The sequence below is a fragment of the Parasteatoda tepidariorum genome, chromosome 8 (assembly GCF_982258835.1).
Source record: "Parasteatoda tepidariorum strain Cologne lab strain chromosome 8, Ptep-v5.0, whole genome shotgun sequence".
In the NCBI taxonomy this organism is placed as follows: domain Eukaryota; kingdom Metazoa; phylum Arthropoda; class Arachnida; order Araneae; family Theridiidae; genus Parasteatoda; species Parasteatoda tepidariorum.
The window spans coordinates 5,251,512-5,269,720 of NC_141762.1; the positions used below are offsets into that span (position 1 = coordinate 5,251,512).

General features: G+C 30.6%; 2 protein-coding genes across 9 annotated transcripts in view; one reads left to right on the plus strand and one right to left on the minus strand.

Moving 5' to 3' along the window:
* Window positions 1-2,283: 2,283 nt before the first annotated feature.
* LOC147805243 (uncharacterized) lies at window positions 2,284-3,072 on the minus strand. Its single transcript, XM_087149385.1, has one exon. It carries the CDS (start codon window positions 3,070-3,072, stop codon window positions 2,284-2,286), a length of 789 nt encoding a protein of 262 aa, XP_087005511.1.
* Window positions 3,073-6,372: 3,300 nt separating this feature from the next.
* Window positions 6,373-18,209, plus strand: part of smo (smoothened, frizzled class receptor) — a 30,045-nt gene continuing 18,208 nt past the window's right edge. For 3 of the 8 annotated variants that reach the window (XR_015435855.1, XM_087168939.1, XM_016074153.4), the window contains exons 1-7: window positions 6,524-6,674; window positions 10,174-10,428; window positions 12,222-12,452; window positions 13,595-13,804; window positions 15,503-15,675; window positions 15,764-15,974; window positions 16,747-16,870. Coding sequence is in view for 7 of the 8 variants with exons in the window: in XM_087168939.1 (XP_087025065.1) it covers window positions 6,618-6,674; window positions 10,174-10,428; window positions 12,222-12,452; window positions 13,595-13,804; window positions 15,503-15,675; window positions 15,764-15,974; window positions 16,747-16,870 (1,261 nt within the window). In the remaining variant the exon portion in view is untranslated. 8 annotated transcript variants of the gene reach the window in all.

The window sequence follows — 18,209 nt, forward strand, 5'->3', positions numbered from 1 at the left end:
TATTTATAGTAAACTACAAAAATAATGTAGTTTTTCATACCACTGTTTCTGATTGATAAGTACCTTAGATGTAAAGGAGGTCGTTGCGCTATTGCTACAATCTTATTGCTACAATGTTCTTAGGTACTGATTTTTAGAAGAAAGTGACGAGAAGTTTTTAATTAATATCCATATGCACAATGTTTGGGAGAAAAGACAAATATATATAGGGCGATGTCATTTACGAATGTCATATTTGCAGACCTTAAAGGTATAAACTTGAATTTTTTATTTTTTAAGAAAATCAAACAGTTCTATTAACTTTTACTAAAATAACTCTTGATGTCATTTACACTGGCTCTAATTTTTATTTTAAGAAATTTAAAAACAGCCTGTTGTGGTCATGACATATTGTGTTACGTCTGTAAATTTTTTTTATTATGAACGTTGTAAATTGGAGTAAATGTAAATGACACAGAGAGTTATTTTAACAAAAATTCTATTACTGCTTGATTTTTTTTAAAAAAAAAGTATGTTATGTGCTTTTAAAAACTGGAAACATGATATTCCTAAATGGTGGAATTGCCCATTATGTAGATATTAAAAATGTACAGTCAAACCCCGCTATAGTGAACCTTCAAGGGACTGAAATTTTGGTTCACTATAACCGGGTGTTCACTATATCCATTACGCAGGCAATTTAACTAATGGTTCCCAAACTCCTCCCTTTTATTACACATTATTTAAATAAATGACTGAAAAATATTATGTAGTAGCGAAAAATGTGTTATTTTTCATTACTCTTCGTCTTGCTTACAAAAAAAAAAAAAAAAAAATTTTAATATTTAGCTGATGAGCAATCCTCAACATAGATATGGAAACATTTCCTGACTATCAGATAATTTTTCCTGAATTTCGGTTATTCCGCTTTTTAAACCTGTCTAACCTGCCATTCGAGCACATAAAAGTAGTGTCATAAAATCGCTTAGCAAATTCATCGACATTTGTCAACATCCTTGTGATCTGCTTTTTCTCAACTTTTTTCTGCCATCCAAATTTCTTTCATGAGTAGAAATAATTAATTGCCTATTTTTCCATATGCTACAAACTGCAGATTTGTATAGTTTATATTCCATTCAATTTTTCTGATTATGCCCATTTTATCATCAATGTAGAACGTTTTACGTTTACTGCTCGCCATAGTTAAATTTGAGACACTTGTTTGCAGGATTTATTTTAACTGAACTGAGAGCAAAAAGGAGTTGAAATGAGGGCCTTATCAACACATATTGGTGTCCAACCCTTCGACCAATAATGAATAATTCACTCATTCCCTCTGACAGAAAATGCATATTAATCCCACTGACACCTTACAGGTGCATTATGTGCGTGGGTTGGAAATATCTACTTGGTTTGTTTAGGGATGGGAAAGTGAGATAAAAGAAGCTTATCGCTAAATTTCCTCTATAGATGGTTTTAAAAATCGGTATATGTATTTATTTTAAAGTAAAAATTTCAAAATTATCACAAAAAATGAGGAAAAAAATCAGTCGAAGACAGAAAAAAGTTCATTATATCCAACTTCCTGACATTTTTGGTTCACTATATCCACAAAAAATAACATTATACGTGTATAGCAAGGCACGGGACCGAACATTTCGTTCACTATATCCGGGAGTTCACTATAAACCATGTTTACTATTTTAGGGTTTGACTGTATATGTTAGTGTGAATGACCGAAAGTGGTGATTGTTGGTTGACTTCCACCGGTGAATGTTGACAATCACATACTCGCTTTGGTAAATGTCCGAAATATATATTAGGCCTAGTTTAAGAGCCACTGCCCTGTATATACACTACACGGATGTTTTTTAAGGTTCAGGGCAGCTGCCTTGTAATGCATTTAACCGGTGCTCTGAACACTGATGTTTCGCATCATTTATCCGCAGCAGATGTTAAAATATCGAATAAATATAATATCAAGAAATGAATTAATATAAAATTGGATATAACAGATATTTCGGCAATTATGTGATTGTTGACATTCACCGGTGAAAGTCGACATTCTCTTGATTTTGTTCATTCACGGTAACATAGATACATAACAGATGTCCTGTCGAACAATGTGAAAAAACAACGTTAAGAGTTTTATGTAAGATTTTGCGAAAAGCAGCTTGACAACTGTTTTTCTTTCTCTTTTTTATACTTTTTTTTATTTCCAATGGCAGGCCAATTTAAAAGGATAAAATAACAAGAAAAACAAGGCAAAAAGAGATAAATAAAATTGAATGCATAGTGACATGCTTAGCCCATACGGGCCCTAGCTTCCCAGTAGCGTCCACACACAGTAGGGGAGATGAGCGCAGGACAAACGGAAATATGGGGCAAGTCCATGTCCTCCCCAAGGCGACAGAGCTTGCATTTAGGAGAGTCAAAAATGTTTACGCTAAAAAGATGTTTGGCCAGACAGTCATGGCCCGTTACAAGTCTAAAGAGAGCGACTGCCGTAAACCTGGGCTGATTTGGGATAGTTAAAATATGGTTGAACCAGGTTTTGTGTATATTGCTTGTACGGAAATTCTCTGAGAGCATGTTCCGGAATTGGTTTCGGACCAGCAATTTAAATGAGTGCAGAGAGATGGAGCAACGAAATGCTTGGGCAATAGTTGTTCCTTTCCTGGCCAAGAAATCAGCTTTTTCATTACCCCAAATCCCGCAATGTCCCGGGATCCATTGGAGGACGATTTGCTTGCCTTTCAGTGTCAGGTCTTTCAGACAATCGATGCATTTCTGAATGGAGATGGATTGGGGAATCAGTGGAGAGTTAATATCAAGAAGTGCTGCTTTAGAGTCAGATAAGATGACGGCGCTAGAAAATTGGTCAGTACGACACTGTAGTTGTTTTAGGGCAATTAGAATAGCCTCGACTTCACCGTCGTAGGCAGATGCATAGCAGCCAACAGAAGCGTAGGCAGAGAACAGGTGACAAAATACTCCCGCTCCAGCACTCACCCGCTGATCCACTCGGGAGCCATCTGTAAAGATTCTCAACCATTCAGGTTCAGGATATATCTTTTTTATACTATCAACCATAAAACAGAATTTCAGATAACTGATAAAAAAAAATATATCACTATTTTTATCGTAATATGTAGCTTATACAAAAATTGGATACCGTTCATTTCATCGACAACACTTCGTCTACAGGGTCGTTTTGTCAACGAATTATTTCATAGTTAGGATCATTTCGTCGACAAACACAAGGTCGTTACGTTATCGGCAGTTCTTCGCAATTTAATTTATTTTTACGTGTCTAATTTTTTTTAATATTCTGCCTAAAGCTAAACTTTGTGTTCTAGATTTTGTCCTTTTTTTTTTAAAAAAAAAAATTTGAAATTGTTACGTTGCAAAAACTGAGTCTTTGTTCAATTGGTGTTTTATTGATATTTCTTTCTAACATTGCTTACGTTTAGTTTTTGAAGATTATAAATTATACATTATTAGAACGACAAAGCAATTACTATAATTTCTGTAAATGATTCTTGATATAGTGAAAGATGACAGAAAAATATAGATGAAAAAGACTGAATTTTTCATTTTTTGGTAATTTTTCTTTTCACGAAATATTAATTCCTATTCGATTTAGAAATAATTTTCAAACTAAAAATTGTTCATTAATTTAGTTTCTTTTTAAATAATAATAATAAATAGAGAGTAACAGAGATTGATTGATGTATCAACATTTGAATTTTTAATATCTAAATTGCAATAGAGCAATGCGCAAGGACTGCCCTCGGAACGTAACAGCCCATTGTGGCTCTAGTGTGACGTTAACAATCAAGCGATATTTAAAATCAAATCAAATAAGAATCAAATCAAATAGAATATCAAATCAAATAAGATATTAAAAATATTAAAGTGACAAATTGGAGACTATTTTGGAGGGGGTGGGTAGGCGAAATTTCATATTGATAAAAAAATTCGTATTTAAGAACACATTAAAAAAAGAAGCATTATTCACTTATGAAAAATTTTTAAGTTCGTGATTTCATGTATGTTTTGTTTCCCTTCACATTTGGAGCAGATTTACAGTTTAAATATACCTAGAGATCACAAAGAGACCGAAATTCTACATATAATGTAATGATATAATAAATAACATAAAATAATGTACCCAGCTTCTAATCCATGCATCAACGACGCGTCGCTGATATGTTAACAAAAATAAATAGTAAAATTATTATAATCTCCTACTGCTCTGCAAAAAATTAAAGATTGTGTAAACTTTTATTTTTACTTATTAGCAACTTGAATCGTTTGTTTAATGTTTACACTGATCCATTGCTTTGTCTATCCATTCCGTTCCTATCATTTTACTTTTCTTCAAACCCTATCGATAAAGCGACCCTTGGACCACAGAAAGAACATTTGGATCAAGTATTGGGAGAAATTTGCCATCGTTGAGTTCTTGATGAAACAAACCCGCATTTGCGTTGCAAGGAGAGGATGACCACGAAAACCTCCCGCGGTTAGCCTGACGGCAAGGGGACTCTAACCCATGATCCGTCTACCTCTGAGGATATTTTACGTCAGTACTGTGGGCGATGCAAGCCGGATGCGTAATTCGTATCAACCAGGGATCGCTGGGATTCGAACCTGGTTCACCTCATTTAAAGCGAACACTCTATCCCTTGAGCCATCACGGCTCTAAACGATCCTGTTGACAAAGTGACTCCTTGCATATCTATAAGCTTTGCCTTATTAAAATTTAGGCGTCAAAAAAAAAGAAGAAAAAGTTGATACATCACCCGGTTTCCGTTAAACACTCCCCAATTAACTGTCAATTTATTAAAAAAAAACATAAATAAATAAAAAATACAATTTTCAACTCTAAAGTTATTTCAGCATACGTTAATATAGGATTGAATTTCATTAATTTAGTGTCCTTTTTTGCTCTAGTTTATCTTTCCCTTGCCCTTTTACTCGCTATAGCGAGTAAAAGGTTCGTTCAAGAATCATTCAAAGTAGTTGCTGCAATTGCCCTTGCCATGCTAATCTTTTAAAATATGCTTCAAAATTAAATCTAAACAATCCAACTCAGAAATAAATATATTTAAAATGCAACTTGAACTCCAAATGTACAAGGGTTTCATTTCTGCAACGTGGTGTACAGCAAACATTTTACATTGATGTACATTTTTGTTTAAATATTGTTTTGTGACTCTCAATGCGGTCGGATACTTTTTCTTATATTATTTTCGACTGGCATTATAAGAATCTGTATTAAAGGTGATATTGACAGAACAGCATGTTTAATCATTCCACCGATAGCACTAATAATATCGCGATAATCATTCCCCGATATGTAGCTTTTAACTTCAAGTAACAGGTTAAACAATATCATAAAAATTATAGTTGTTGGTTCCACTCACGATTAAATCAACGGTCGGCATTGCGCACGGCCGTCTTAACTTACACAGACAAGCTGGTACCTGTTGATCAGTCTTCAAGCTGCCACCATTAAAAACCTTCATAGTATGCTTTTGAAGTATGCATGGCATATAATCTGTTGGCTAAAAACATTTCAGTTTGCGATCGCAACTTCCGAGTACGCTATCTGGAAAGGATAACTGTATGTGAATTTGCAGCACAGTGTGTAGAGGATAAAAACACAAAAGCTGTAAAATCATTTTAATAGAACGTAAATCAAATGCTAATGATTAAAAATACTAATAAAAACTAATAACATATTTAAAACCTTGTGTAATTAGAATGCGCATTTATGGAATAAAGCAGATGTAGTCAATTTCTTGAATCTCCTAGGCAACTGGTCAATCTGATAAGCAATCAACATCCTTTTTTTTAAAAAAATATCTTTCTATTTATTTATTTTTAAAGAAAGAAAAGGCATGATTGTTGTTGACGAATGATCAGATCGAAAAGTGTATCCTTCAGTTCTAGGTTTCCTCTCTATGGGCCTGAATAATTCTTAAGAAATCATCAGTGTATGGAATAGTAAGTTCTATGACCCTAAATCTGAAGAAAAAAAAAGAATACAAGACTATATACACTTGCCCGGTATTTCCTTCATAGTCGGCTTCTTTTTTCTTTTTTTGAAGTTAAAGGGTTAATGCTTAGTTTGCTTAGTATTCCACAAGCTCCATACTCTTGCCTGATATTCTCTACACTTATACCTTGTCTCTAATACCAGGTCAGAAAGATTAAACGTTCAGGAAAAATCGGTTTAAGAAAACTCAACTGCACTTAAGAGAGCATAATGTTTTTTTTCCTTCATTTTAATGTTTAAGGTGCTTACTTGTATATCTTACGTATACACAGATGTTTTTTCTTTTTTCTCTTGGTTAAGGACAGAGCACTTGTAACTCGGTTACAGACGACGTTTTTAAGCAATGCTCTTCCTACATATTTTTAACCGTGACCGTATGTAGAAAAATTTGTGTTGCTCTTTTTGCTTTCTTTAAAGTTTATTTATTTTCAAATGTAAACAGCATGGTTGATGAGACTGAGGGTATAAGTGGTAATATAACTCATAAATTTCATACTTTCTATCATCAAACGGAAGATTGCTGATTAAAAATAAGTTGTGTCAATATTTTTATGATAACCCCTGCTCCTTGATGTTGAATGGGAAGATTTCCGTACAGGGCCGTCTTAATAGTATGCCAGGACCCTGGGTTCAGAAATATTTCTGACCGCTATCTGAAATGGAAATGTTCTTTTCATTGCTATAATTTGCATGATTTTTATTTTATTTTGTAAATGTTAACTACTTACAACCAGGGTTTGTCAATGTTGATTATTTTTAATATGAAATAGGGTTGTCATTCTCTAAAAAAAATTTTTTTTTCTATAAATAGTAACGTTTGTCCAAATTGCGTTCATGTAAAAGACTTGAAAGATTGCAATTATTTATAATCCATCGTTTCCAACCCAGTCAGTACTTTTTATAAACTCACTAGATACCAGGGTTTAAAAACAAAAGAGTTTTTTTTTAAAAAAAAAAACCAAACCGAGTGGGTTTTATTGGGCTATTTTGGGTTTTTTAAGATATATAACACTTTTTAGATTTAATTTTTAATTCAAAAGAGAACAAATTTAATAAAAGGAAAACTTATATACGAAAATAATAATTAAAACTATGAATTAAAACAAAGTTTTAATTTTAATGCACTGCCATCCTTTCATGCTGGTATTAATAAAAGACTCTTAAATTAATTTTTTCCCTGAGTAGAAATGAAATCATAATATTGGGGATAGAGAATTATGCTGTATTATTTATTCTCTTAAATATTCATAAGTTATAGCTTCAATTTTTAGTTCCTAAAGCCTTTTGCAGACCAGAACTACTGTTTGCACAAAATTGTTAAATAACAATTTCTTAGTAGTTTTAAGAATTTCTTTTTAAAGTATTAGTTTGGATTTGAAAATTCCAGAATCAATATATTTAAGATAAATATGAAATCCCTTAAAATTTATCTATTTCTCTTTATTCTTTATTAATCTATTTTGATTATTTTCATAAATACCCCATTTGAGCTCAGGTTTTATTGTTTTTTTTTTCTCCAATAAAATCTGGGCTCAAATAGGTGTTTTTTAATGTTTTTTTTTCCTCTGTGGATGGGTCAAAAACCATGAAATATATTATTACAATGTTTTTATCTCTTCTTAAATATAACTTCTACACATTTAATTGCACCAAAATTCTGTTGATGTCAATATCCTGTTCACCAATATACCTGTCGAAGGCGAATTATTGTGCCATCAGAAACAACTGAGCGAAATTCATTATTTCATTAACTTCATAATATATCATATTCATAATTTTATTAACTTCAAGTATATGAAATTGTACAATATGTCAAATCAAATTGATGAACTCGTACTCTGAATATCTCTATTTCTTATAACTGGTTTTACAGGATTGCAGATAGCTTGGCCAAAGAATATATATTAGGAGAAGAAGGCGAGCTCTCATAGGGCCCCATGTAAAATTGTTCCGAAGGCAACAGTTACCTCCATCGAGGTGTGGAAGTATTGCTTGGAAAACAACCTGCCTAGTTACAGAGGGTCCCTCCGTCCATACCCCGTAAGCAACCCCATTCCTCTCCGCTCTTAACAAACACCTTTCACCGTGTCTTTCCTCCCTCGTGTAAACAGCTAATGAAAAGTGACTCAAATCCATAGAGTTGAGATAGTAGTATTCCCCGTATTTCAACTCTATGCTCAAACCCTGTCTGCTTTTGTTCTTTACAGACTTTGGTTTTGAAAAGGTTTACTTATTAAACAAGAAAAATATTTTCTTGTGACGAATTCATTAAAAATAAATATAATTTATTATTTTAACACAGGCGTATAATTTAAATAGATATCGCTCACTTAAAGATGTCACTTTAAAGATTTCAAAAAATTTGTTGTTAAGCAAATTTAGAGATGCTATGATGGATGAAAGATGTGCGCATGCGTCGGCTCAAAACCCTTTGACGATTTTCTTGTCATACAGAGAGACCTTGCTGGCCCCTCTTCGGAGAAGCTAAACTTCTACGTATCGGAGAAGCTAAACTTCTTCTCACATTATATATTCTTTGGCTTGGCTATGGGTAATCCATTTTGTTCCAGACAAAATGATATCTACATGCATTATTTTGAACTCCAATAGTTTGAATTCTATTACTTTTTTGCTGATGTCTGTTTTGTTTTATTGAATGAAAATCAATCAACGATTAAGGAAACTCAAGACTTTAAATTCTTTGATCTGTGCATTCGATTCACAACTGAAAGAGAATCTGACAACCTTTTTGAATGGACTTCCTTGTAATCAGTAAAGATGGTTTTCAAGCCACTGTGTGTTGCACATCCTTTTTCAGTTATTCTGTGCCTCTTGTTGTCCACCCATTCAAAAAAATTACCACACCTTACCTTCTTCAGAGCTCTGATCCTCTCCTAATCTTTTTAAAGTGGGAAATCAATTACAATACACTCTCGATTCCTCTAACTTCGATATCTCTAAAACCTTGTACTGTCGAAAAAATATTTTCCCCCTCGGCATTGCATTTCCACCTATTGCTAATTTGAATTCTTATGCAGAAGAGTTTCTTTTCAAAACCTTGTTGTGTCAAATTTTTTTTGAAATAGAAATTGAATTTTGTTTTGGAAAAATCACAAAGTAAGTTTATTGTTCACCAATTCTTTTATATGTAATGCAAAATCATTTTTGTCTTACTTTTAAAAATAAAATTATCATTGTTTTATTTAGACTTATAGTCTACTATCATTACAAACATATTTCTACTTTTTAGAATACATTTAGTTCTGAACTTGTTATCTCGAAAACTTGCTATCTCGAAACTTTTTTAACGTCCCTTCAACTTTGAGATATCCAGAGTATACTGTACATTAAAACTATCATCCAATTTTAAGGGTTTCCGCCTTAGATTATTGATAAAATTGTCTGAACAATAATTTACAATAATTCTGTCCAATAATTCTAAACATGAATATTTTGAATTTAAAAAAAAGTAATTTGGTTGTGCTCCAACTATTTTTTCATAGTTTTTTCTTTCGGATATAAAAATTCCTTAAAATCCAAGTTAACAAAATTGATTCCTTGAATACTCTGATTTGATCTCTTCAATAATTGGGGAATCTGATAAGCACTTAAATATTATCTCAAAGAAAAAAATCAAATACTCTAAAGGGATAATTTCTGTATCGTGATCTGTTGTGCCAACTGCAATTGCCAAAGTGCCAAATAGACTTTAAACTTGCAGAAAATTTTTTATAAAAAAACATGTAGATGTTTGCCCGAGGGTGAAAGCGAGTTATACCTTTTGAGTTGCTCCCTTTTCAAGATTTTTTAAAAAATTTTTTTAAAGTTTCTCACAGGCCACTGCCGCACAAGTTGCTTAAGACAAGACTTGTATTCATATTTTTTATATATTTTCTGAAACTACTTTTAAACAAGAGCATTAGAAATTTTAGCATCAGCGAAGATTTGGCAATTATTCTGCCACAGATCGCTATAAGGAAATCTCCCTACTCTAAAAACTCTGTTTATTACTTCTGATTAAAAATTCTGTTGTTTATTACTTCTGATTTCTATTTTAATAAGTAAGTTTGTATTTATACTAAGTGTCTAATTATTATTTGAATTGACAAACTTTATGTTTTCAATAGGTTTCTGTCAATATGTTTCTTCTACTACTTGTTTTCCTTTCTTGGGAACTCAAATTTTCCTCTGCTAGCATCACGAGTCACTCTAATAAACTTGCCAAGCTTGCTCACAAAAGTTATTATGAAAATCCTGGAGCATGTTTCCAGAAAGCTACCTGTGTTCCTTTTCAGAATTTGACTTGTTTTGGTACACCATTGCCATATTCCCATACTTCCATAGATCTTGCAGAGGATTCTGATTCACGTTTGGAGATTTTTGTAAGTTTATGGCAAAATACATGGCTCAAAACTTTATTTATATGATTTTTGGTTACTTTGGGATTATTTCATCAACCTGTCTACGTTCGCAAAATTGGGCAAATCCTTTGGCGCCATCATAATGAAAGGCAATTTCCTAAATAAACATTCTAAGCACATTAAATTTATCAAATAATAATAACGAAGAAGTGTAGGTATAAAAATATGTGATAAAAAAGTTAATAAAAAGAAACAAAACAAAGTAGAAACCTCTATTTTTTAATAAATATTTTTTTAAAATAATTTTTGATATTAATTTATAAATTATTTTTTTTTATAATTCACACACATTTCCTTAGAAGGAATAATGCCATACTCTTGAAAATATGCTACTGCACTCTCTTTGGTGCTAGGCAAATTCCAAGTTCGAATCATTTTGCGGCAGAGTTAAATAAACAGTATATTTCAACACGCTGATGAAAACTAACTCGCATAGTCAAGGATTACATAGTAATTATGATAAAATGTGCAGTAATCGGTGCAGAAGCTATCCATTGGTGATAATATTGGGGTTTGGTGAAAATGGTCGACACGATAATCCTCAATTGGTCAATTGGATAAGTATAGATTTTTGCTTTGATTGTGAAGTATTAAAAACAATTTAAAAACTCATTGAAAGAAAGTGCCTAGTGAGATTTTTGCATAATTTAAAAATTTTTCTCTGTAAAATTTATCAGAAATCTATTTACAAAACATCTTTTCTCATAGAACCACTTTATTTAAAGATAGGACAGAAAGGGAAAAAAAAAATCTTAATTTCTAACTATGAAAATATAAAGCTTTAAGAATGACGCATGGTACCTTCTTTTATTACTGAGCTCTTAAACTATAGTTTCACCTAATAGTTGATTGTTAAAATTAGCATTAATGTTATACAACATTTCATTTAAATTTTTTTTTTTAAAAATTGTGTGTTTGAGTTTTTCTTATTTTTCCTTACATTCTCAGTTTGATATAACTTTTTCAATTTCTCACTCATAGATCCAGATTTTGATTATCTCTGATGTCTTTTTTTCTTCTTCTTCCAAATAGCAATTTATTACGAAATTATTAATTTTATTGGAAGAAAAATAACTATAAACTTACAGGGATCAAAATTAATGGTGATTCAGGATTCCTACAGAATTTTGAATCATCATCAATTAACAATATCAATTATCACTGGTATGCTCCAGAGCAGTAACCAATTACTGTCAATCAAATGTAAAAACTTCCTGATTTGGTTTGATAGCAGTTCTGTCACAAAATAGTACAATTCATCATAATTGTGAATACTTTTTATGCTTTCTCTGTGATTTTTCATTTAATGTTAATAAAAGTTTATATAAAGCTTCTTTTGCATTTTTAGTTATTTAATTTTCTTTAATATTGTCTTTGTTTTATAAATTTTTAATTTAAGAGTTAAACATGGGAAATCTCATTAAGACATAGAAGCAGACCAGTGAAAATGAGCACAGATTAACTTTGTACAAGATTTAATTTCTACTCCCTTTACACTTAATAGCAAATTTTTGTTATTTTATAAGACTGGCTCTATTCATTTTTTTAATATTGTTTTTAACTTAATGTCTCATTTATTAACAATGAATAAATATTTATAATCAATTGGTAAATTCAAAGTCTAGTATCATGAAATCAACTGAATCAATACATTTTGCTTTCTTTGTTTTAAAATATTTTTATCTATTTTCTTTTAATCAGGTGTTATTTTTCTCTCTCGTGCGATATTTTAATTACTTTACAACTTTTTATAGGATAATCTTGCTTTCTGGCAAGGATTGCAAGCAGTTCCAAGATGTTGGGCAGTTGTTCAACCTCTTTTGTGTGCCGTTTACATGCCAAAGTGTGAGAACGAATCTCTTTTTCTTCCTTCCCAGGAGATGTGTCGCATCACACGAGGTCCTTGCAAATTGGTTGATCTGGAGCAAGGTTGGCCACCATTTTTGAAGTGTGAAAATAAGAAGTCATTTCCTCCTCATTGTCGGGTATAAACAATTGCCTTTATTTAAAATTAAATTTGTGAACAAAATATTAATTTAATTATTCTTTTTCACTGGTTTAACTTTTTCCTTTTATTTACATAGATATAGGAATTAATTCTGTAAACATCCTAAACTTGTAAATTTATTTTTTATACAAATAATACTGGTTACTATAATAATAAATTTACTAGAAGGAAAAATTAAGTTTTTTCTGCTCTCTATCTGATGGAAAAGTTGAAACAAAATGTTATTTCTCAGAAAATATTTAGTATTAATTTAAATTCGAAATAACATGTTTATTTTCAGCAGAGTTCTCCCTGGGAGTAAAAAAGGGCCGGGCATTTCCTCACAGAATAGGGCACTTTAAATTTTGAAAGAGTGCTCACTTAACACTGTAAAAATTTGTCAAATGTTTTATATTATGTAATAACAAAATGTTATCCTCAACAATTTTTAAATTACCCTCTGATACTATTTTTTGTATATATTTCAAAAAGGAACTCTCACTTATTATCAAAACAAGAGAAAAATGTGTAGTTCATTTAAAAAAAAATTAAGACATGATAAAACAGAATCACTGCTCAATTTTTTTTTCAAAAAAAGTAAACTAAAAAGGGAATGATTATTGATAAGCAACTTGAAAGCTTTTTTCTGTAATTCAAACTGAATATTATGACAAAATAAATATTTAAAAATGCTTTTTTTAAAAGAAAAAATTGTTTAAAAACTAATTTTAAAATCACTTAAAAAATTCATCAATATACCCCCCCCCCTAAAAAGTGAAACTTTTAAAAATTTAACCAGTTGAAAATAATCCTGACAAAATAAATATCTGTAATAGTAATCAGAATTAAACCTTTAAACAAAAATAATTTTACCATTGTGTAATTATTATTTAAATAGTTTGTTAATTTTTTTAAATTGGAATAAGAATAAAAGTTCAATGTTTTTAAGGGGAGGATGGACCGCCCTTCTAAAAACACTTAGGGAGAACACTGTTTTAAGTGTTTAGTATTAAATTTTAGTTTTTAAATTGTATTATGTTTTTAAATATTTACTTAAAAGTTTTTTCATTTGTTTTACATTTTTGACTCAAATACATACTTGGTTTTGCTCTAGATTTTGTTTAAATATTTTCTCTGTAGAACCCACTGCAAGAAATAAAATTTAACATCACCTCCAAATGCATGCCACCTTTAATCGAGACTGATAATCCTGTTAAATGGGTGTACAATATTGAAGGTTGTGGAGTGCCATGCCAGAATCCTTTGTACACGGAAAAAGAACATGCCTATCTACACAAATGGCTGTCTATTTATTCTTCAGTAAGCTTTGCAATCACCCTCTTTAATGTGGTAAGTAATTCTTACTTACAACTGTGGATAAATGTGACCATAGAATAAAGTATTGCTTAGAAATAAAAATGTTGAAGTAATTTACTAATAATTGTTACTGAGAATAACCGAAATTTGTGGTTGTTGACTTCCACCGTTGGACCACATAGTTGCTTTGGTAAATGTTCAAAATATATACTAGGTCTAGTTAAGAGGACGCCATACCACGGTAGAAACATTTCACCGCAAAATTTGATTTCACCTCCATTGCTAATTTAAAAGAAAGAAAAAGTGTGATCAGGCAACCCTAAAGTTTCAATCGCTGAAAAAAAATTCAAAATATCAAAATGCAAGCAAATTATCGGAAAAGAACTTCTCCATTGCTCAATCTGAAATTATCTTCTCATAATTTATATTCATTTGTTAATAAATGTTCTCTTAAGTATTTGAAACTTCATGACTAACTCTTGGTTTGTCTGAACTCACTTTTTCTATACTTTACATAAGTTATGGAGGTGAATGAGAATTTGTGACAAAAAGTTTCTTCTGTAGTACATCGTCCTCTTAAGTGCCACTACTTGGTAAGCATTTGCCGTATGCCTGAACATAAATTTTTTTCTAAGGTCAAGTGCCATTGCCCAGTATGCATTTAACCGGTACTCCGAACACTGATTTTTCTCCTAACCTATTCTCTGCAGATATTAAAATATTGAATAAATATAATTATATTTACGAATAAATTCATATCAAATCGGATATAACAAATATTTTAGATATTCATCAAAGCGACTATGTGATTGTTGACATTTACCAGTGAAAGTTCACATTCTCTTGATTTTGGTCATTCACGGTAACATAATGGTTATGAATTGTTGCTGTTTAGGAAATTATAATTATTTGCGATGAACAGAGCTTTTCTATTCTCAAGAAAATTAATTCATGAAAATTGATTCGCTTCTATTTTTGTTTGAGTTTTGCTAAGTTCAAATGATTAAAATCAAATGTTAAATTTAAAAACAACCTGTTTTATAGTTGTTTGAAAGAGTTAAAATGATACTTTGGGATTATCCTGTCGACCTGTCAAAGCTCTAAAAAAATCACAAATCCTTTGGCACCATCATAATGAAAAGCAATTTTCAAAATAAATTCTAAACTCATTAAATTTATCAAATAATAAAAAAAAAAGAACCCAAAAAAGGTTAAGTGTAAAAATATATAATTAAAAAGTGTAGTAAAGAGAATCAAAACAAAGTAAAAAAATGCTAAAATTTGATGAAACAAAATAAAAAATGATAAAACAAAGTAATAAAATTTGCGGTTCTTAGCGCAAAAGCTTCTTTTAACGATAATATTGGGTTTAGCGAAAATGGTCGTCGGGATAATCCCAAAGTATGAAAATGGTCAAAGGTATAATCTCAAAGTACGAAAATGGTCGACAGGATAATCCTAAAGTACGAAAATAGTCAATGTTGCAATTCCAAGATACCAAAAAAAGTTCTTGAATATTAATTGAGAGAAGTTCCTCAGAAATGCAACTAAACATCAAAGTTGAGCATTTTGATTTGGTCTTAATTAGAACTCAGGCATTTCTTGCCCAACTCTATGTGTCACATAACTTTCTATTAATTATTTTTTTATTAGAATAGTTCTTTTTAGATAATCAGCATAATATTTTCGTTATTAGTAAGTTTTTTTATACTAAATATGATTTTTTTTCAGATAACTTTTTTTATAAATTGGCAGTCAACTGACAAGTATCCTCAGAAAATCTATTTCTATTTGAATTTTTGCTGGACTATCGTGTCCTTTGGAATTTTGCTTCAGTTTTTTGGAGGGACGAGAGAAAATATAATTTGTGCTGAGGATGGTACAGTTCAACAAGAACAGCCTAAGTAAATTTTAGTTTTTGGTTTAAAAAAAAAAAAGATTATTGTAATATGTGATTTTCTTTTGACATATTTTCTTTGTTTTCTTTTTTAGGTCTTTTAATATGTGTGCTTTACAGTTTTTTCTGATATATTCTTTCTCAATGGCTGCTTGTTTTTGGTTTGTCATTTTAACGTATGCTTGGTATGCTACAGTTTCTGAAAAGTCTGCTCGATTGAAATTGGATAAAAGAACCTTCTATGTTCACTTGTGTGCTTGGTTAATACCATTTTTCCTTACAGTGGCAATATTTTCTACCAATGCTGTAAGACTACAATTTTTTTATTATTTTTAAATAGAATAAATATTTTCATTACCATTTAAATTTTAATTTAATGAAATCTTACCCTCTTCGCACTTGTAGTAAGCATCATACATTTTTTTTAGAAAAAAAAAATATGTGCCTAACACTTCTTTGTTAATAATACTTAATACTTCCGATTTAAGCTTATAATGAAAGATAAATTAGTAGACACTGTTGTTTCTATTAATAGATATAACATTGTCATTGTTAGTTTTTTCGATGGATGTATAGTTGGTACATTCATAAATTTTTATAAATTCCAAAAAAAAGAAAAATATTTGGGCATGTAAAGGTTTTATTTGAACTTTTGTTTTGTTGATTAACATGAGTGCCCAAGCATGTTAAAAATTTGAGAGTTTTTGAGCTCTGTGTCTTTGCATTACTGCTAAGCATTAAGAAAATCTCATTTATTGTAATTAATTCTACGTTTTTCTTTTTTAAATTAACTTAAAAAGAATTAACACAATTTGATGTTTATTATAAATTGAAAATATTCCAGGCAATTTTTTAAATGTATAGTTATTAGTGAGATAAAGTTTTTATATTTGATAGATAATAAAAATCCCTAATATTTCCCAATTCTAAAATATTTTAGATATCATGCAATAATTAACATGAAATTTATATTTCATTCTACTTGATTTTTCACTTTTATGTTGGCTATGAAATAATATTGTAAAGTAAAAATAAAGGTTCCGTTTATTTTCTAATCTTATTATTAATAATGTCCTAGGTTGATAGTGATTCCATGAGTGGAATTTGCTTTGTTGGTTATTCCAATGCTGATCTTCGCAAGGGTTATGTTCTTGCCCCAGTGTGCTTTACCTTTGTTGTTGGAGGATGCTTCTTAGCATTAAGTAAGTTGTTTTTGTGTTGCTTAATGCTTTCTTAAGTTGCATTATTTATTTTGTGTTGTGCTATGTATTATTATGTTGCGTCTCAAATTAAAAAATTAGTTAAAGAAAATGGGCACTGTTAGAAATGTAACATTTGCTTCATTTTTGCTTAGGAAACTGGCAATTATTCTTATTAAGTTTAAATATTAGTTACAAAATTTGTCAACAAATGATGCTTTTGACTAGAAAAACAATTGAACAAAACCATTCACATCAAGACAATTGCTCTGATTTTCTGTGATTAACAGACAGTCAATCTTGGTTGCTCGGATTTTTGTATTATTCTTGATGGCGAAACTTCGTAATTATGACATACCTATGTCAAAATTACGTTGTAGGATTGTTTTTTGTTTTGTTTTTTCATTTAAGCTTGTGTGTCATTGTAAAATTTGAAACTTTTGGAAAACTTAGTGGAAATGTTTTTAAATAATGATATGGAAAACTTTTGCAAGGTTCCCACTGTCCTTAAAAGCTGCTTAATTTTTATTTTGGAGAATAAGGGCCCTTAAAAGTACTTAATTTTGGAACAAGGTTTTTAAAAGTCCTTAATTTTTCATCACTACTTGATGGGAATAATTTTTTCAGTCTTACGAAATATTTTTAATAAAGTCGTTCTTTTATCACCTTGAATGAGACCATGCATCGAGGGTAAGAGCGTTTTCAAAAGACAAAAAGGGATGTGTGTGAATGAGGAACAGGCATGGGGAAAAAAGCACGTCCTTTCATTAATCTATTGGCTCTTTCGTTAATATATTCTTCCTTTTGCCTAGAATGATATGAGGAGAGTGGAGCATTTTAAAGGAAAATAATACAATGGGGACAAGGGAGATACTGCACATGCAAAATATCATGCTTTTTTTGGGGGGGGGGGCAGTTCTAAGGTACCTAAGAAGATACACACTGACCTTCAAAAACAACAGAATTCAAGAAATTTAGTTCTACTAGTAACGCATCTGTTTATAGGAACATAGTAAATCTCTAAAAAAGAAGTATAAAAAAAAAAAAATTTTGAGCTTGAATCCATAACAAAAACTATTTCTAAAAATCTTGAAGAATTAAATAAATTTGTATAACATTTCAATGTGTAATAAGTAAACGTAAATTTATAGAAAGCAGTAGCATTTTTTAAAATTCAAGATTGCACTAGAAATTAAACAGATCTGTAATAAACAGAGTTTTAAACATCCCAGCCCACCTAGGTTTATCATCAAAAACTTGCAGCTTATCAGGGTTTAGATGAAAACCCCAGTTTTTTCCAAAACTACTTAGCATTTTTATTACTAAGTACTAAATAAGAATG